Here is a 22,152-nt window from a genome sequence, read left to right on the forward strand (position 1 = left end):
AAAAACAAACTAGTAAAAAACAAAAAACAAAAAAACTCAACTAGAGAAAATGAATCATGAAAAAAAAGGAAGAAAATCTAAGTTGAAAGCACGGTTGCGAGTTTTCACTATTTTTCTCTTTCCGAGAAGCACAACTGTGCTTCTTGCGGAAGCACAATTTCTTTTCCCGAGTGTGCTTCTCGTGGAAGAAAATGTGTGCCTTCACGAGAAGCAAATCTGCGGTTCTCGTGGAAGCACATATGTTTTCACTTTCTGAGAAGAATAGAAGCACAATGCATCCACAAGAAGTATATTTGTACTTTTGTGGAAGCATAATTTTTTTCATGAAATATCACAGAAGCAAATTTGTGCCTCCTTGAGAAGTAAATCTATGCTTTTCGTGGAAGCATAAATTGTGCTTTTCGTGGAAGCATAGATTGTGCTTTCTCGTGGAATCAAATATGTACCTCCACGAGAAGCAATTTTGTACTTCTTGCGGAAGCACATATTTTCCCCCTTTTCGAGAAGCACAATAGATGCAAATCTGTGCTTTTATTTGTGCAAAAAGAACCTTGAAAACAAAAAATATCCAAAACCTAAGAAAAATCGAGAAATCCCGAAAACCCCCATCAAAAACCATAAACACGCATAGAAAAATAAAAAATGAAATCAAGATGGAGCGCCCAACACATGACATGTTACGACGGCTGGACGCACCACTTGGTGTGTTCTCAAGCCATCATAAGTGACTCTAGAGATCCACCGTCCACCTCCAGTTAGTTGGCCGGCCGAACTAGCTACTTTACAGTTTTTCCGTGTTTTTTCTTTTGGTTTTTATTTGCTATTTTCCATTTCGTTCTTTATTTTTTTCATTTTTTCCTTTCTTTAATGATTTTCATTTTTAAATGGTCGCTCCTTCTTTTCTTTTCTTTTTATTATTCATTTTCGAATTTTATGTTTTTTCTTTTTCCTTTTCTTTTCATTTTGTGAACATTCTTTGTATTCATCAATATTTTTTTCAAATGTGAACATTTATTGAATCCACAAATAGATTTTAAATTGTGGATTGTTTTGAAACTCATGAACAGTTTTTTGAATCTACACACTTTTTTTAATAAAAAAATCGACAATTTGTGAAATTTACAAAAAAAATGTGAATCAGAGAAGTCTTTTTAATTGACCTTTTTTTTAAATTTGGGAACGAAATTTGAATTTCAGAAACATTTATTGAATTTGGTGAACATTTGAAAAAAATTCATGTACATTTTTTGAATTCACAAATATTTTTTTCAATTTCATGAAAATGCGGGCATTTTTTCAAAATGATGAGCATTTTTTTTACTTTTGGAATATTTTTAAAATCTAGAACATGTGTTGAACACGCCAAAAAATATGAATATTTTTTGAATCAACGACATGGAACATTTTATGTTTTCTCAAAAAAAATTAGAATTTGTGTTTTTTTTAATTTGGAACTTTTTAGAATCTTCAATTATTTAAAAAAAAGGAAGCATCTCAAACATAATAAAAATTGCATCGCGATTCCTATACCACCGAACAGCCACTACCTGCCGACGCGTCGTTGTCGCCGCTCCCCTATCGAAGTCGGCTTGACCTTGTTAATGACAGCCGGGAAGTCTTCATGCACGTGTCCCCAAGGACCATCGCTTAGAGTCGCAGTCGTCGTTGTTGAACTCTTGTATAGATCTACAATAAGTGACACCAAATCTCGAATCATGACGAAAAATCCTAACATCACTACTCCAAAGTAGTTTTTATTATGTTTGAGGTGTTTTATACTTCTGATGAATGTTTATAATAAATTTGTATCTTTTGCACATTTTTTTGGAACATGAGGTACGACGACGAATGGCAGGATTGATGTGAAATTGAACAATCTGTCTAGAGCAATCGTAGATCAATCTAGAGCTTGGTTTGCCCGTCTCTCACAGGAACCGCTTCGCTCTGCCTTTTGCAGATTGTACCTTCTTTGGTGGCCATTTTTTCTAGATTTACTTCAGGCCTTTCTGAAATTGAACGAAGAATGAATTCGAAAAGATCCACCAAAGACAACCACCTACCGATTGTTGAAGAGACCGAGATGGGGCTAGGCCGGGAGAATCTTATTCCTTCTTCAGGGAGCTGCCTCCTTCTCGCCTTTTTGAGCATGGCACAAATCCTAACAAAACTTAAAGAAATATCTAAAAACATAGCCCTCCTGCTGGTAAGGTTCGGGACCCCCCATGCGCCCACAACCCTAAGGCCACAAGAAACGAGGCAGATCGACGCCGGCACCGATGAGAGGCAGGAACCCTGGCCATCGGTTTGCTTTCATTTCATTTTCGTATTGGCTCCACTTTTTTGTTACTGGAGTACTTTCCATTACTTTCTTTTGGTAACTCAATTATTATTTTTCACCGTCGAATTACCTTGAATGGGTGTCTCTGAATTTTTTGCAACCACCCTAGAGCTAACTAGTGGGCTACCAGCCCCTTTCCAAAGTTACCATCAATATAATTCTGAGTAGATCTATTTTGAGGATTCCTTTTGTAACCCATACCAAACCAGCGTTTACAATCAGTTTATTTTGGATGGAACCAAAGAATGGCCGGAAAGAAACGTGAAAATCACGCTCTGAATCGAATCGATTGGGTCCCACTGCAACCGTACATACACATCTCATGGTCGGTGCGGAACCGTTTGGTCAAAAGAAATTTCTAAAGCTTGATGAGGCCCACACACACAATAATCCAAAATAAACAAGGGCAATCCTCAAAAAAACAAAACAAAACAAGGGCATCACACCGTACCAGTCCAAACTTCTTCCTTTTTATGATTCGCGGAAAAGAAAAGCGTCGCACCCTACGCGGACACGGCCGCGGGGGTTGGACGGGCGCGACGCCGTAAACCGAACCCCGCCGACCGGAGTCAACAATTCGGTTAGAATGGAAAGTGCACGCGTCCCCTGCCAGCGCCAGCCCAAACAGTACTCCACGGGCCGCCGCCAGCCCCGCCGGGCTGTCAGCCGAGGCCGCCTTAACGGCGCCGCGGTGGCGCAACGCAACGCAACGCGGTTTCTCTCGACCGCACGGCACCCACGACGCACGCGTGGCCGCCTACCAACGCCAACACCGACGGGTCAAGAAAGCGGGCAGGGGGAGCAAAGCCGCCGAGCCACCAGCCCACCACACCAGATCACCGAAAGCGCAGCTAAGGCTAGCCCAGGACTCCAGGCTGCGAGGCTGTCACGTCCCGGCTCTCCCAACAAGTCCTCCTCCCCCTCCCCTCTTTCGCCCACCAGTCCACCACGCCATTCCTTTTTTCCTTCCTTCCTTCCCCTCCAAGCGACGACTCCATCCATCCTCCGCGCGCGCGCCAGCTCCGTTCGCGCCGGGGCACGGGAGGCGCGGCGGCGGCAGGGAGACCGGCCGGCGCGGGCGGGCGGGCGGGCACCGATGCACCACAGGTTCTCGCGGGTCGCCCACAGGGTCCTCTGCTGCGGCAGGCAAGCCTCCGGGGACGATCTGTAAGTACCGACACCAACGCTGTCCCCCCTTCCCCGCTTTTGCTTCAACTGGGTGGGCTCGTCAGCGAGTTCGGCGGGGCGCGGAGTTCGATCGGCGCGTCGTCAGCCCCCTCGGTTGGAGTTCGCTCGCTCTAACCACGGTGGGAATTTCGCCACGCCCGCTAGGCCGCTAGTCTGGCTAGGTTGTACTAGACGAGGGTGCCACCTACGGCGCCCTGGGACAAGTAATTCTGTTGAGGCGGTGCTCAATTTCGCCGGGAAGAGTCTTGGTTCGGCCTGGTTTGGTTTGTATGACCAGCGGCGGCCGGCGGGGCTCGTCGGGATTGGGGAATAGCTGTTGCAGCTCGCAATTGGGTGCGAATCTCATCTCCCGGAAGGTCCAAAACGTGTTGTGTTAGTCTTGGTGTTGGAGGACGCATCTGTCTTGTTTAAGCCCTCTTGTCTCTCTGTGATGTTAACAGTTTCGCAATTGTTGTCCCCGACCGGAGCCAACTAGTCTATTATGCTCTCATATGGACAGTAGAACCGAAAATTGGGACGGGATCTTATCTCCACATATTGTCCCCTGGTGTTCCTATGATTTAGGTGTTCTGATTGGTTCAGGAATTAGGAGCACAAGTGAATTGTTATCAGTGGAAAGGGAACTAACTTGATCGTCTGCTACTGCAATTGAAGAGTTCATGATCACCATATTGATGACTTTGTTTTTTCAGGAACGACGAGCGGAATGGATCCATCAGGTGGGTGTTCTCGTTGAGGGAGCTCCAGTCGGCGACAAATAGATTCAATTACGACAACAAGATCGGAGAAGGCTCGCTTGGGAGCGTCTACTGGGGACAAGTTTGGGATGGCTCTCAGGTTACTGCGCTTTACATGTTGATCCATTTTATACATTTCCCAATTCCCTTTCCCATGATGGGAAGGATGCCAGCTTTATCGCCTTGATGTTCCTTGCTGTCTAGTTGGGCTAGTAGTTTATTGCTTTACTTGCACTATTCGCAAATGCTATTCGATAGCTGCCTAACTACACAACAAACAACTGTCAGTTATAACTACTTTAGTCTGCTCTGGAACATTGATCTTTGATTGCGTTAGCATTCGTTAGGTAGGATATCCTCTCACAGGCAGGTCAACTTAGACAACTTGCTACAATGCTACAGGTTTGCAAGTATACATCCGCTGAATAGAAAAAACAATCCAGCACATGCCCTGACTTGGCTCCGACTACTGCGTCACACGTCTGTTTTTTATTAAAGAAATCACTCACTGACCACCCTAAAATAGCATATGTGCAAAGGTGCATTAGTTCTGCTCTTACCAAGTTGGCTCGGCTTACACCAGCAGTTATTAGTCAAGTTAATTTTGATAAATATTTTTGGATGCAGATTGCTGTTAAAAAGTTAAAGAATGCAAGAAATGGGACAGAAATGGAATTTGCTGCAGAAGTGGAATCTTTGGGAAGAGTAAGGCACAAAAACCTCCTGAGTTTACGTGGATATTGTGCTGATGGACCTGAACGCATTCTGGTGTATGACTATATGCCGAACTCAAGTCTTTTTGCACATCTCCACGGAACACACTCTTCGGAGTGCCTTCTTGACTGGCGGCGGAGAATGTTTATTGCCATTGGTTCTGCTCGGGCTATTGCGTGAGTAAACGTCTTCCTTTTGTGTAGTAGCATGACATAGATAATTCTTTCATTTTTACTTCTGGTAAGCAGTTTGAGAGAACCTCATGGGTGCTTTCTTGCAGGTATCTTCACCACCATGAGACACCAACGATAATCCATGGAAGCATCAAATCGACCAATGTGTTACTTGATTCGGATTTCCAGGCACACGTTGGTGACTTTGGTCTTATGAAGCTCATCTCAGATGAAATAGATCATGATAAGATAATCGGTGAAAACCAACGAGGCTATCATGCTCCTGAGTACGTCATGTTTGGCAAGCCTACAACAGGTTGTGATGTCTACAGCTTTGGGATAATACTTCTGGAGCTCACTAGTGGGAGAAAGCCAGTAGAAAAATCAGGCTCCCAGAAAATGCTCGGGGTCCGAAACTGGGTGCTACCGTTGGCAAAAGAGGGTAGATACGATGAAATTGCAGACTCAAAACTCAATGACAAGTATTCCGAGTCTGAACTAAAAAGGGTGGTGCTGATCGGCCTAGCGTGCACGCACAGAGAACCCGACAAGAGACCGACGATGCTCGAGGTTGTGTCCCTGCTGAAAGGTGAATCGAAAGAGATGCTTCTGAGGCTTGAAAAGGAGGAGCTATTTAGGCCAGACTCGATGGCTAGTTCTGTCGGAACGACCCCGGAAGGGAGCACCGACTGCATTCTTAAGAATGATGATGAAGGGCTGGCTGGGGCTTGATGGGTTGGTACCCAAGCCCCTAGGTATTGGTAGAGTGGATGTTCCTGCTGAATTGGAGCTTGGTCTGCATGGTTTGGCTTGACTGAAATGTATAGGATTGGTTTGTTATTTATGATGAACTCCTCCCTTTTTTGAGAGAGGGGGAGATGTAGAGAGGTGAGTTGGCTTTTTATAGAAAGTGCTTTTTGTGTGCACTGGGTGGAAGACCCGTATACTCCCAGATGTTTGGGCATGCTTCATCCTGTTGTCACTGTGTTGTTTACTCTAAACAAAATTTCCTCCTTCTGCGTACAACTGAATGCAGATGTCTGGATGATCATGTTCTCTCCTTGACAATAAGCCCTCTGTACATCTGGGAGTATTCTGTCTGTAAGAAGCTCTGCCTATCCTATTTCCTGCTATCATGTTCTCCTAAGCTAGACCCAAGCCCCAGCTCATGAGGCAGTAACGTACTGATCACAGAATTTAGGGTAGTGAAAAAGATAAAGGAAATCGCAAACGGGCCAAAACACTAGCATGTAGCGGCATAGGCGTGGGCCGCCTAGCAGCCACACGTTTTTTTTTCCTTTTTTTGTTTATATTTTGAAAAAACACTAATATCAAGGCACATAGCGTCGTTAAATCCTCCGCAAAAAAGAAAAAAGCCTCGCTAAACAGCTCCACGCCTTTCCTCAGTATGCCATGTGTGGCTCCTTAATACTCCAAACCTAAATGGCATTCCTATGAACCTGTTATCTCCATCTCCACAACTAATAAAAGATCAAACGTGATTTATTTTAAACGCACCCCACAAAACATACACGAACCAATCCCACCACATCATTAAGTCCACTAATCTCAATCTAACTGTTGTCAATCTTAACTTGATCAGTTTTTCATGTGCACTTAAGCAATTTGTATTGACTGACCATACTCCATCCAAGGACTAATCACCCCGTGAAAAAAGGAAACTACTAATCACAGCCAATTCCTATATGGTCAACCAAAAATGAGCACCCCACCTCCATCGCCATCCATGACCTCGCCGACGTGCTGTGCTACCACTTCTTCATCGAGTACCTCCCCATCCAACCACGCCCACATGACGTGCTGCGCTACCACTTCTTCATCGAGTACCTACCTCTCCATCCAACCACGCCCACATCCCCGCCCCAGGGAAGCTCGTTCCAAACCACCGGACGCGCGCCCTCCGACCAGGGGCACGCCCGGGCAGCAGCGGCAGCTCCGCTGTAGTAGTCCGCTCGTCGCACCCTTCCTGGGGTCGAACGCCACCATACTCAGTGCCGCCACCACGGAGCCATACAGCATCAGCGTGCTCGCCGTGGGTGGCCATCGTCCGTTCCGGCTTCAACATCGTCGTGTCCGGCTCCGAGAGCCACCGGTTCCCCACGGTCAACATCACCATCTTCGTCCTCACGACCTCGCCCATCATGCCGTACTACTACTACCCAGTACCCACTCGGCTCCCTCGAGTGCATCGTGAACCCCGTCTAGCCCACTCTCGCCATTGAGTGCACCGAGGTAGGCCGCTTCACGCTCAGCATCACATGATTCAATAGCTCCGTCGCCATCGACACCTGCGTCGATCACCCGCACGGTGTTCGACCAAAATCTTCAGCGACAAGGATTTTGAGCTCGTCCAGGCTCTGAATATATCTACTATTTCCAGGCAGGATACCAATCTTCAGCAACGAGGATGGGCGACGGGGGTGTGCTGGCGGAGACGGCGTTGCTAGGTGACACCGATAGTATAGTGGATCGGATGGGTGCAATTTAATTCCTCTGTGCTAGCATGCCGGAGGAATGTGCTGAGATCTGCGGCGGGTTTGTGACGAGGAAATCCGGGCTGATAATGCAATGCTCGTGTCAGGGGGGCTGGAAGGGGCGCCCCCTGAAAGGAGGACAACTTCTCGTGTTGAAGAACATGAGGAAAGTGCAGATATAGCCACACAGCTTATTGTCAGCGAGGAGTAGGTGATTAGATACATTAACAATAAACTGAATTCACGAAGCAAACATAAGGGACTCAATGAGGCAGAGTGCCTTAGCTTTTGTTTGCCTGTGTTAGTACATTTATATTGCATGGCAAACATTATGGGATGTGAAGTAAATTGTTCTATATGTCACTGATTCTGCAGGATTGGAGTAGGGAGTCATCCACTGGATAGGACCTCATTACAGAGAGGGTTTGTGCACTTGATAAGACGACCAGGGGTGCGCGGACAAGTTGGGTGAGCATGTTCTTGAGCTTTTCATCCATATGATTCATTAGGAGAGCCATATATATGATTTTTATAACTTCTATTTCTGGGAGCATGGTTTCAGAATTCACAATGGGAAAAGTCGGCTGAACGCATAGAAGATGAAATGCTTGCAAGAAATAGTTTGTGGTTGCTCTGTATCTTAACTGGGTTGGTTTAGAATTAACTTCAGTTTCACTGATGCTGACAACTATCCGCACAGGGGAGGCCTACGTAGGAGAACAATAAATCTTGCCGCTGTGGATGCCGAACACTGATTCGACTTTGCAGACATCAGACAATGGGTAGCACATTACTAAGCACAGAGTCTCGCACAATAATTCTTTCAGTCTGACATGTGGGTAGAAGCTTCATTGGCCGTCGCACAAGCAGATAGATTAGTACACAAACGACTTGGTGAAACAGCTAAGGCAAAAAAGTTCTTCGACTACGAATTCAGGGCCAAATTTTGCTCCTTCTTTTCCTCCAATTATTCGTTCCAGTTTGATTAGGATCGGAAATGTTTCACTAGCATGATTGTTTGTAAATGATCACCACCCTCCGTGTACTTTTGTTGTTGTCACTCCATTAATTATTTCCCCAAACGAATCAGGTGCACTTTACTGAATATGATGGGCAAGTTTTTATGTCAAGTCTCAGGGCAATGAACCTAGACCCACTGGGAGCATGTGAATTTCTACTCTATGTTTCTAATTCTATTTTTTGTCAATATTTCCATTACTTCGTAATGACATACGCTCGATGGGCTGAGAAGCTGACCTCTGGCTGAAGCTATCTGTAATATTGTTTCTCCAAGTTTCCATTCATCACCGAAAATATTATGTTCCTCACATAGCAGTATACATAATGCTGTAGATCTATTTTATAGAAGTCGGTTGTCCTATCTTTATAATGTTTTTTCTTTGTGTGGAATAAGGTATTTTTGGAAGAATCCTGCTAATGCTTGCCTGTAGCTGAATTGGAGGTAACACTTGGAATTACTTGGAAGCTGGAATACTTTTGGAGTGTGTTATGAAGATTGCTCAAAAGGAAGTTTGATCATATTGTTTGATGAAATATCACTATCATTCTTCTGCAACTTGCAAAAAATAAAGTTTGGGTTGATAGGGTATATATAATTTCTGAAAATGAATAAAAATCAATGACAATGTTCTAAAAATGCAACATCCCTCTCCACGGCAACAAAAAAGAATCTCTGCCCTTTAGAGTATGACTAGAAAGCAAATCTCTTAAGAAAAACATTCAATAAATTATATTGTATGGCGCGGAGTGTTGGCCGACTAAAAGGCGACATGTTCAACAGTTAGGTGTGGCGGAGATGCGTATGTTGAGATGGATGTGTGGCCACATGAGGAAGGATCGAGTCCGAAATGATGATATACGAGATAGAGTTGGGGTAGCACCAATTGAGGAGAAGCTTGTCCAACATCGTTTGAGATGGTTTGGGCATATTCAGCGCAGGCCTCCAGAAGCTCCAGTGCATAGCGGACGGCTAAAGCGTGCGGAGAATGTCAAGAGAGGGCGGGGTCGACCGAATTTGACATGGGAGGAGTCCGTTAAGAGAGACCTGAAGGATTGGAGTATCGACAAAGAGCTAGCTATGGACAGGGGTGCGTGGAAGCTTGCTATCCATGTGCCAGAGCCATGAGTTGGTTGCAAGATCTTATGGGTTTCACCTCTAACTTACCCCAACTTGTTTGGGCCTAAAGGCTTTTTGTTGTTGTTGTTGTTGTTGTAGAAGAGAACATGCATAGAAACCGTGAAATAAAAATAAAAAATACAAAATTAGGTAACTCATACAATTGGGTTTTCAACTTATGTTATTCTGCCCTTTAAAGTATGATCTTCTTATTATTTACACCTTCTTCATTTGTCCATATGATTTAATTTTCTTCCACACAAAAAAACACTAATTGTTAGGGAAACATGTGCAGATGAAAGACTCTCTAAACCAGACAACCGTTTTCTTAATATGTGATGAAGTTAAGACGTGCGTTGCACGTGCAAACTTATTAGTTGGAGCAATAAAATGGAATGTCTTCAGACTAACTTTTTAGAAAGTAATAATAAATACCTATATTACAAAAAATATTTTACTTAATTTTTCAAAGTGTTCATCGCACACTTAAAAAAATGTTGTGAAAATAAAATATTTGCTCAACATTTAGAAAGTTACTATTGTACAATTGAAAAAAATGTATGTAGCACATAAAAAATGTTCATATGTTTCACAAAATATAACGCGACTTAAAAAAACAATATAATTATATCTGACTAATTAAGAAAAATTGTACCTTCCAAAATGTGTACGTTACATTCTAAAGAATGTCGCCTTTCAAAAATATGTTCATGAATTTTAATAATTATGTTGATGCAATGTAAAAAATGTAGTTTTAAAAATGTTCTATATCAGTCAAAAAAAATGATTCGACATGTTTGAAAAATGTTTAACACGTATTCCAAAAATGTTCAAAAAAAATAAAATTTAAAAAATGTTAATCATGTATTGAAAAATGTTAAACATGTATAAAAAATGTTTTAGCTGTATACAAAAAATGTAATACGTGTATGAAAAAGTGAACATCAAAACATATCTGTTAAAAGGTTGTTAATCACTTCCTGCAAAAAAAGAATGTTAATCATGTATTTAGAAAATTTAAACATGAATACAAAATGTTTCTGGTGTATACGAAAATGGTACAATCTGTATGAAAAAAATTAGACATGTGCTAAAAATAAATAAACAGAGAATAATCCACATGAAGCCGATGAAAACCGAAACCCAAACCCGAAGAAAGAAAATGAAAGATAAAAAATTGATACAAACCGGATAAAAACCAAAGAAAACCGACCCAAAATAGTCAGAAAACGATAAATAGGGGAGCCTACCTCAGGGAAAAAACTTCGCATGACAGCTACAGTACTGGACCGGCCTATGGCGCCGCGCCTTAGGCGAAGCCTACCTGGGTCTTGAAATGGGCCTGAAATAGGGGAGCAGCTTTGTCTCGCTTATAGCAAGACACAAGCTCGGCTCGCGTCATGTGACGCCTGAGAAGCTTACTGTGATTTAGTTTATACTACTAGAATGTCCGTGCATTGCCACAGGTTTTTCAAATTTTTAGTGGTTGCATATATAAACATAATGCATGTCAAATTTCACATGTATAGAAATGATAGCCAGGAGATAACATTGATACGCCCATTTTACATCATATTTTCCTACTGTTAGTTATAATGTTTGTATGCATAATAATGTTTTATGAAGTAATTCTAATGCTTTTTCTGTCATAATATGCAAGGTTTACACAAAGAGGGAGAATGCCGACAACTTGAATTCTGGACATGAAAAAGCTCTATCAGAGATACCTATTCCGCACATCTCCAAATGAGTTGAAAATTTATGGAGAATTATTTTGGAATATATAAAAAATACTGGAGCAAATAACTATCGAAGGGGGCCCACCTAGTGACCACAAGACACCAGGGCGCGCCAGGCCCCCCAGGTGCGCCCTGGTTGGTTGTGGCCAGCCCAGCCCACCTTCAGTGCCCATCTTCTGGTACTTAACGTCTTTTGACCTAGAAAAAATAAGGAGAGGATGTTCGGGGCGGAAAGCAGCCGTCTGGCAGGAGCACTTTTGCCCTCCGGCAGAGCGATTCCACCAAGGAACTTCCCTCCCGGAGGAGGAAATCGAAGCCATCGTCATCACCAACAACCCTCTCATCTTTGGGAGGCCAATCTTCATCAACATCTTCAACAACACCATCTCCTCTCAAACCTTAGTTTATATCTTGTGTTCAATCTTTGTACCAAAACCTCAGATTGGTACATGTGGGTGACTAGTAGTGTTGATTACTATATGGTTTATTTGGTGGAAGATTATATGTTCAAATTCATTATGCTATTTAATACCCCTCTGATGTTGAGCATGAATATCAGTTGTGAGTAGTTACTTTTGTTCTTGAGGTCACGGGAGAAATCATGTTGCAAGTAATCATGCGAAGTTGATATGCGTTCTATATTTTGATGATATGTATGTTGTGATTCCCTTAGTGCTGTCATGTGAACGTCAACTATATGGCACTTCACAGTCTTTGGGCCTAAGGGAATGCATTGTGGAGTAGTTATTAGATGATGGGGTGCTATAGTGACAGAAGCTTAAACCCTAGTTTATGCACTACTTCGTGAGGGACTCATTTGGATCCATATGTTTAATGCTATGGTTATGTTTTATCTTAATACTTTTCTTGTAGTTGCGGATGCTTGCGAGGGGGTTAATCATAAGTGGGAGGTTTGTTCAAGTAAGAACATCATCCAAGCACCGGTCCACCCACATATCAAATTATCAAAGTAGCGAACACGAACCAACATGATGAAAGTGACTAGATGAAATTCGTGTGTGCCCTCAAGAACGCTCTACTTATTATAAGAGACCATTTTGTCTGTCCTTTGCCACAAAAAGATTGGGTTACCTTGCTGCATTTTATTTACCGTTACCGTTACTTGCTCATTACAAATTATCTTGCTATCAAACTACTTGTTACCGATAATTTCAGTGCTTGCAGATATTACCTTGCTGAAAACCGCTTGTCATTTCTTTCTGCTCCTCGTTGGGTCTGACAGTCTTACTTATCGAAAGGAGTACGATTGACCCCCTATACTTGTGAGTCATCAAGACTCTTTTCTGGCACCGTTTCTGGGGAGTGAAGCGCTCTTGGCAAGTGGAAATCGGTAAGGGAAAATTTATATTACGTGCTGAAATTTATTGTCACTTGTCACTATGGAAAATAATTCTTTGAGGGTTTTTTGGGGTATATTCACCTCGATCGGAAGCACAATTATTTTCTCCTCTACCTACTACACATACTGAAAATATTGATTATGAAATTCCTTCGGGTATGATAGAGTAACTGCTAGCTAATCCTTATGCAGGAGACGGAACTGAACATCCTGATATGCATCTTATACATGTGGATGAAATTTGTGGATTATTTAAGCTTGCAGGTTTACCCGGAGATGAAGTTAAGAAGAAGGTTTTCCCTTTATCTTTGAAGGGAAAAATATTGACATGGTATATGCTATGTGATGATATTGGATCTTGGAACTAGAATTGATTGAAATTGGAATTTCACCAAAAAAAATTATCCTATGCATCTAATTCATCGTGATCGATATTATATATTATAATTTTTGGCCTTGTGATGGAGAAAGTATCTCTTTAGCTTGGGGGAGGCTTAAGTCAATGTTATATTCATGCCCCAATCATGAGCTCCCGAGAGAAATTATCATTAGAATTTTTATGCTCGGCTTTCTCGTGATGATCAATCCATGCTCGATACTTCTTGTACTGGTTCTTTTATGAAGAAGACTATTGAATTCAAGTGGGATCTTTTAAAAATAATTAAATGCAATTCTGAAGATTGGTAACTCGACGAAGGTAAAGAGTTAGGTATTAAGCTTGAGTTTGATTGTGTTAAATTTTTTATGAATACCGATGCTTTTCACAAGTTTAGTACTAAATATGGACTTGACTCTGAGATATTAGACGCTTTTTATGAATCATTTGCTACTCATATTGATCTCCCTAAGGAGAAGTGGTTTAAATGTCATCCACCTTTAAATAAGAAATTAAAGAACTGATTCTAGCAAAAGGTGAAACTATCATTTACAATGTTGATCCAGTTGTGACTACTGCTTATATTGAAAAACCACCTTTCCCTATTAGGACAAAGGAACATACTAAGGTATTAACAGTGGTTCGCAAAAGTAATATTAAAGCACCCAAACCCCCTAAGCAAATTAAAGTAGAACCTAGTGTTGCTATGGTTAAAGATCTCTTGATAGAAAATATTGATGGGCATGTTATTTACTTCTGTGATGAAGCTGCTAGAATTGCCAAACCCGATGAAAAAGATAAACATAGACCCGTAGTTGGCATGCCTGTTGTCTCAGTTAAAATAGGAGATCATTGCTATCATGGTTTATGTGACTTGGGTGCTAGTGTGAGTGCTATTCCTTTTACCTTATACCAAGAAATTATGAATGACATAGCACCCGCTGAAATAGAAGACATAGATGTTACTATTAAACTTGCTAATAGAGACACCATCACACCACTTGGGATGGTTAGAGATGTTGAAGTCTTGTGTGAGAAAATAAAGTACCCTACTGATCTTCTAGTTCTTGGTTCCCCACAAGATGAACTTTGTCCCATTATCTTTGGTAGACCTTTCTTGAACACTGTTAATGCTAAGATAAGTTGTGAAAAACAAACTGTTAGTGTTAGCTTTGGTGATGAGTCTCATGAGTTTAATTTCTCCAAATTTCGCAGACAACCTCATAATGAAGAACTACCTAGTAAGGATGAAATAATTGGTCTTTCTTCTATTGCCGGACCTCCTACTGATCCTTTCGAATAATATTTGCTCGACCATGAAAATGATATGCACTTGAGTGAAAGAAATGAAATAGATAAAATATTCTTTGAACAACAACCTATCGTAAAACACAATTTGCCTATTGAAACTCTAGGAGGTCCTCCTCCACCTAAAGGTGATCTTGTGTTTGAATTAAAACAATTTCCTGACACTTTGAAGTATGCTTATCTTGATGAGAAAAAGATATATCTGTTGGAAATATGCCCTAGAGGCAATAATAAAACTGTTATTATTATATTTCCTTGTTCATGATAATTGTCTATTGTTCATGCTATAATTGTATTAACTGGAAACCATAATACATGTGTGAATACATAGACCACAACATGTCCCTAGTGAGCCTCTAGTTGACTAGCTCGTTGATCAATAGATGGTTATGGTTTCCTGACCATAGACATTGGATGCCATTGATAATGGGATCACATCATTAGGAGAATGATGTGATGGACAAGACCCAATCCTAAGCATAGCACAAGATCGTGTAGTTCGTTTGCTAAGAGCTTTTCTAAATGTCAAGTATCATTTCCTTAGACCATGAGATTGTGCAACTCCCGGATACCGTAAGAATGCTTTGGGTGTACCAAACGTAACAACATAACTGGGTGGCTATAAAGATGCACTACATGTATCTCCGAAAGTGTCTGTTGGGTTGGCACGAATCGAGACTGGGATTTGTCACTCCATATGACGGAGAGGTATCTCTGGGCCCACTCGGTAATGCATCATCATGATGAGCTCAATGTGACTAAGTAGTTAGTCACAGGATCATGCATTACGGAACGAGTAAAGTGACTTGCCGGTAACGAGATTGAACGAGTTATTGGGATACCGACGATCGAATCTCGGGCAAGTAACATAACGATTGACAAAGGGAATTGTATACGGGATTGATTGAATCCCCGACATCGTGGTTCATCCGATGAGATCATCGTGGAACATGTGGGAGCCAACATGGGTATCCAGATCCCGCTGTTGGTTATTGGCCGGAGAACATCTCGGTCATGTCTGCATGGTTCCCGAACCCGTAGGGTCTACACACTTAAGGTTCGGTGATGCTAAAGTTGTTATGGGAAATGGTATGTGGTTACCGAAGGTTGTTCGGAGTCCCAGGTGAGATCCCAGACATGACGAGGAACTCCGGAATGGTCCGGAGGTGAAGATCGGTATATTAGACGAAGGGTATTGGAGTCCGGAATTGTTCTGGGAGTACTGGGTGACGACCAGCGTGACCGAAAGGTGTTTCGTAGGCCCCGACAAGCTTTGGGGGCCTTTTGGGCCAAGGGGAGGGGGCACACCAGCCCACTAAGGGGTTGTGCCCCTTCCCAACCCCTCTCATGTAACCTGGAGAGGTGGGGGCGCCTCCCCCAGGGCAGCCGCCCCTCCCGGCTTGGGGGGGCAAGTTTCCTAGGGGTGGGGGCGCCCAAACCCATCTAGGGTTTCCCCCGTGGCCGCCACCCCTCCCCTAGGGAACCTTAGGGCGCCTCCTCCACCCCCTTCCCCCTATATATAGTGAGGGAGAGAGAGGTCAGCCGAACCCTTCCCCTGGCGCAGCCCCTCCCTCCTCCAACACCTCCTCCTCCTCCTCCTCCTCCGTAGTGCCTGGTGAAGCCCTGCCGGAGAACCACGAGCTCCATCGCCACCATGCCGTCGTGCTGCTGGAGTTTTCCCTCAACTTCTCCTCTCCCCTTGTTGGATCAAGTAGGAGGAGACGTCCCCGGGCTGTACGTGTGTTGAATGCGGAGGCGCCGTCCGTTCGGCGCTTAGATCGGAATCGACCATGATCTGAATCGCTACATGTACGACTCCACCAACTGCGTTCTTGTACGCTTCCGCATCGTGATCTTCAAGGGTATGAAGATACACTCATCCTCTCCCTCTCTTGTTGCTAGAGTCTCCATAGATTGATCTTGGTGATGTGTAGAAAATTTTGAATTATTGCTATGTTCCCCAACAGTGGCATCATGAGCTAGGTCTATTGCGTAGATTCTATGCACGAGTAGAACACAAGTAGTTGTGGGCGTTGGTTTGTTCAATTTGCTTACCGTTACTAGTCCTATCTTGTTTCGGCGGTATTGTGGGATGAAGCGGCCCGGACCGACCTTACACGTATGCTTACGTGAGACAGGTTCCACTGACTGACATGCACTTGTTGCATAAAGGTGGCTAGCGGGTGCCAGTCTCTCCCACTTTAGCTGGATCGGATTCGATGAAAAGGGTCCTTATGAAGGGTAAATAGCAATTGGCATATCACCGTTGTGGCTTTTGCGTAGGTAAGAAACGTTCTTGCTAGAACCCATAACAACCACGTAAAACATGCAACAACAACTAGAGGACGTCTAACTTGTTTCTGCAGGGTATGCTATGTGATGTGATATGGCCAAAAGAATGTGATGAATGATATGTGATGTATGAGATTGATCATGTTCTTGTAATAGGAATCACGACTTGCATGTCGATGAGTATGACAACCGGCAGGAGCCATAGGAGTTGTCTTAATTTATTGTATGACCCGCGTGTCAATCAGAACGCCATGTAATTACTTTACTTTATTGCTAACCGTTAGCCATAGTAGTAGAAGTAATAGTTGGCGAGAACACTTCATGAAGACACGATGATGGAGATCATGATCATGGAGATCATGGTGTCATACCGGTGACGAAGGTGATCATGCCGCGCCTCGAAGATGGAGATCAAAGGCGCAAGAGGATATTGGCCATATCATGCCACTCTATGATTTGCATGTGATGTTTGTCATGTTTACATCTTATTTGCTTAGAACGACGGTAGCATAAATAAGATGATCCCTCATAAAATTTCAAGAAAGTGTTCTCCCTAACTGTGCACCGTTGCGAAAGTTCATTGTTTCGAAGCACCACGTGATGATCGGGTGTGATAGATTCTAATGTTCGCATACAACGGGTGTAAGCCAGATTTACACATGCAAAACACTTACATTGACTTGATGAGCCTAGCATGTACAGACATGGCCTCGGAACACAAGAGACCGAAAGGTCGAACATGAGTCATATAGTGGATATGATCAACATGAAGATGTTCACCGATGATGACTAGTCCGTCTCACGTGATGATCAGACACGTCCTAGTTGACTCGGATCATATATCACTTAGATGACTAGAGGGATGTCAATCTGAGTGGGAGTTCATTAAATAATTTGATTAGATGAACTTAATTATCATGAACATAGTCAATAGGTCTTTGCAAATTATGTCATAGCTCACGCTTTGGTTCTACTGTTTTAGATATGTTCCTAGAGAAAGTTTAGTTGAGAGTTGACAGTAGCAATTATGTGGACTGGGTCCATAAACTGAGGATTGTCCTCATTGCTGCGCAGAAGGATTATGTCCTTAATGCACCGCTCAGTGTGCTGAACCTCGAGCGTCGATTGTGGATGTTGCGAACATCTGACATACACGTTTTGCTGACTACATGATAGTTCAGTGCGTAATGCTAAATGCTTTAGAATTGAGGCACCAAAGACATTTTGGAACATCGCAGAACATATGAGATGTTCCGAGGACTGAAATTGGGGTTTCAGGCTAGTGCCCACGTCAAGAGGTATGAGACCTATGACAAGTTTCTTAAGCCTGCAAACTAAGGAGAAAAGCTCAATCATTGAGCATGTGCTCAGATTGTCTGAGTACTACAATCGCTTGAATCGAGTGGGAGTTAATCTTCCAGATGAGATAGTGATGGTTCTCCAAAGTCACTGCCACCAAGCTACTAGAGCTTTGTGATGAACTAGAATATATCAGGGATAGATATGATGATGCTTGAGCTATTCGCGACACCACGAAAGTAGAAATCAAATATGAGCATCAATTGTTGATGGTTGGTAAAACCACTAGTTTCAAGAAGGGAAAGGGCAAGAAGGGATACTTCATGAAATGGCAAATCAGTTGCTTCTCTAGTGAGGAAACCCAAGGTTGAACCCAAACCCGAGACTAAGTGCTTCTGAAATAAGGGGAATGGTCATTGAAGCAGAACTGCCCTAGATACTTGGTAAATGAGAAGGCTGGCAAGGTCGACAGAAGTATATTGGATATACATTATGATGTGTACTTTACTAGTACTCCTAGTAGCACCAGGGTATTGAAATATCGGTTCGGTTGCTAAGTGTTAGTAACTCGAAATAAAAAGCTACGGAATAAACGGAGACTAGCTGAAAGTGAGATGACGATATGTGTTGGAAGTGTTTCCAAGGTTGATGTGATCAAGCATTGCATGCTCCCTCTACCATCGAGATTGGTGTTAAACCTAAATAATTGTTATTTGGTGTTTGCGTTGAGCATAGACATGATTGGATTATGTTTATCGCAATACGGTTATTCATTTAAGGAGAATAATAGTTACTCTGTTTATTTGAATAATACCTTCAATGGTCTTGCACCTAAAATGAGTTTATTGAATCTCGATCGTGGTGATACACATGTTCGTACCAAAAGTAATGATAGTATCACATACTTGTGGCACTGCCATTTGAGTCATATTGGTATAAAACGCATGAAGTAGCTCCATGTTGATGGACCTTTGGACTCACTCATTTTTTTTGAAAAGATTGAGACATGCGAACCATGTCTATTCGTATATACGCATGAAGAAACTCCATGCAGATGGATCATTTGGACTCACTTGATTTTGAATCACTTGAGACATGCAAATCATACCACATGGGCAAGATGACCGAAAGGCCTCATTTTCAGTGAGATGGAACAAGAGAGCAACTTGTTGGAAGTAATACATTTGATGTGTGCAATCCAATGAGTGCCGAGGCACGCAGTGAATATCGTTATGCTCTTACTTCACAAATGATTTGAGTAGATGCTGAGTATATTTACTTGATGAAATACAAGTCTGAATTATTGAAAGGTTCAAATAATTTCAGAGTGAAGTTGAAGATCTTCGTGACAAGAGGATAAAATGTCTATGATATGATCATAGAGATGAATATCTGAGTTGCGAGTTTGGTACACAATTAAGACATTGTGGAAATTGTTTCACAACTAATACCGCATGGAACACCATAGTGTGATGGTGTGTCTGAACATCATAGCTGTACCCTATTGGATATGGTGCATACCATGATGTCTCTTATCGAATTACCACTATTGTTTATGGGTTAGGCATTAGAGACAACCACATTCACTTTAAATAGGGCACCATGTAATTCTGTTGAGATGACACCATATGAACTATGGTTTAGAGAAACCTAAGCTGTCATTTCTTAAAAGTTTGGGGTTGCGACGCTTATGTGAAAAGTTTTAGCCTAATAAGCTCGAACCCAAAGCGGATAAATGCATCTTCATAGCACACCCAAAAAAGTTGGGTATACCTCCTATTCAGATACGGAAGCAAAAGTGATTGTTTATAGAACCGGATCCTTTCTCGAGAAAAAGTTTCTCTCGAAAGAAATGAGTGGGAGGATGGTGGAGACTTGATGAGGTTATTGAACCATCACTTCAACCAGTGTGTAGCAGGGCACATAAGTTGTTTCTGTAGCACCTACACCAATTGAAGTGGAAGCTGATGATAGTGATCAGGAAACTTCAAATCAAGTCACTACCAATACTCATAGGTCAACAAGGATGCGTACTATTTCAGAGTGGTACGTAATCCTGTCTTGGAGGTCATGTTGCTAGACAACAATGAACCTACGAGTTATGGAGAAGCGATGGTGGGCCCAGATTCTGACGAATGGCTCGAGGCCATAAAATCCGAGAGGATCCATGTATATAGACTTTGGAAGAACTACTTGATGGTTGTAAGGCTGTTGGGTACAGATGGATTTTAAAAGGAAGATGGACAATGATGGTAAGTATCACCATTAAGAAAGCTCGACTTGTCGTTAAGATGTTTTCCGACAAGTTCAAGGAGTTGACTATGGTGAGACTTTCTCACTTGTAGCGATGCTAAGAGTCTGTTGGAATTGTATTAGCAGTTACTGCATTATTTATGAAATCTTGCAGATAGGATGTCAAAACATTGTTTCCTCGACAATTTTCTTGAGGAAAGGTTGTATGTGATACAACCAGAAGGTTTTGTCAATCCTAAAACATGCTAACAAGTATGCAAAGCTCCAACAATCCTTCTAAGGACTGGAGTAAGCATCTCGGAGTTGGAATATACGCTTTGATGAGATGATCAAAGACTTTGGGTTTATACAAAGTTTATGAGAAACTTGTATTTCCAAAGAAGTGAGTGAGAGCACTATAAAATTTCTGATGAGTATATGTTGTTGACATATTGTTGATCGGAAATGATGTAGACTTTCTGGAAAGCATATAGAGTTATTTGAAAAGTGTTTTTCAATGGAAAACCTGGATTAAGCTACTTGAACATTGAGCATCAAGATCTACAAGGATAGATAAAAAACGCTTAATAGTACTTTCAAATGGACACATATCGTGACAAGATTTTGAAGGAGTTCAAAATAGATCGGCAAAGAAGGAGTTCTTGGCTGTGTTATAAGGTGTGAGTATTGAGTAAGACTCAAGACCTGACCACAACAGAAGAGAGAGAAAGGACGAAGGTTGTCCCCTATGCTTTAGACGTAGGCTCTACAGTATGCTATGTTGTGTACCGCACCTAAAGTGTGCCTTGCCATGAGTCAGTCAAGGGGTACAAGTGTGATCCAGGAATGGATCACAGGACAGCGGTCAAGGTTATCCTTAGTAACTAGTGGACTAAGGAATTTTCTCGATTATGGAGGTGGTAAAAGAGTTCGTCGTAAAGGTTACGCCGATGCAAACTTTGACACTAATCCGGATGACTCTGAGTAGTGAACCGGATTTGTATAGTAGAGCAGTTATTTGGAGCAGCTCCAAGTAGCTAGCGCGTGGTAGCTGCATCTAGAAGATGACATAAAGATTTGTAAAGCACACTGATCTGAAAGATTCAGACCCATTGATTAATAACCTCTCTCACAAGCGAGATTTGATCAAACCCCATGGGTGTTGGATTCATTGCAATCACATAGTGTTGTGAACTAGATTATTGACTCTAGTGCAAGTGGGAGACTATTGTAAATATGCCCTAGAGGCAATAATAAAACTGTTATTATTATATTTCCTTGTTCATGATAATTGTCTATTGTTCATGCTATAATTGTATTAACTAGAAACTGTAATACATGTGTGAATACATAGACCACAACATGTCCCTAGTGAGCCTCTAGTTGACTAGCTCGTTGATCAATAGATGGTTATGGTTTCCTGACCATGGACATTGGATGTCATTGATAATGGGATCACATCATTAGGAGAATGATGTGATGGACAAGACCCAATCCTAAGCATAGCACAAGATCGTGTAGTTCGTTTGCTAAGAGCTTTTCTAAATGTCAAGTATCATTTCCTTAGACCATGAGATTGTGCAACTCCCGGATACCGTAAGAATGCTTTGGGTGTACCAAACGTAACAACATAACTGGGTGGCTATAAAGATGCACTACATGCATCTCCGAAAGTGTCTGTTGGGTTGGCACGAATCGAGACTGGGATTTGTCACTCCATATGACAGAGAGGTATCTCTGGGCCCACTCGGTAATGCATCATCA

The 22,152-nt window shown here is 42.3% G+C and overlaps 1 protein-coding gene and 1 long non-coding RNA gene across 3 annotated transcripts; both read left to right on the plus strand.

Moving 5' to 3' along the window:
* Positions 1–3,164: 3,164 nt before the first annotated feature.
* LOC119337255 (PTI1-like tyrosine-protein kinase At3g15890) lies at positions 3,165–6,199 on the plus strand. Its single transcript, XM_037609372.1, has 4 exons — positions 3,165–3,505; positions 4,219–4,363; positions 4,891–5,153; positions 5,258–6,199. Exons 1-4 carry the CDS (start codon positions 3,435–3,437, stop codon positions 5,880–5,882), a joined length of 1,104 nt encoding a protein of 367 aa, XP_037465269.1. The 5' UTR covers positions 3,165–3,434; the 3' UTR covers positions 5,883–6,199.
* A 771-nt stretch (positions 6,200–6,970) lies between these two features.
* On the plus strand, positions 6,971–8,775 carry LOC119340001. Of its 2 annotated transcripts, XR_005164319.1 has the most exons (4): positions 6,971–7,403; positions 7,552–7,856; positions 8,021–8,113; positions 8,208–8,775. It is a non-coding gene; the product is annotated as an uncharacterized LOC119340001 (long non-coding RNA). The 2 variants fall into 2 exon arrangements; XR_005164318.1 differs by having other exon boundaries at positions 8,021–8,775.
* The last annotated feature ends 13,377 nt before the right edge of the window (positions 8,776–22,152 follow it).

This window comes from Triticum dicoccoides, chromosome 7B (assembly GCF_002162155.2).
Source record: "Triticum dicoccoides isolate Atlit2015 ecotype Zavitan chromosome 7B, WEW_v2.0, whole genome shotgun sequence".
NCBI lineage: Eukaryota > Viridiplantae > Streptophyta > Magnoliopsida > Poales > Poaceae > Triticum > Triticum dicoccoides.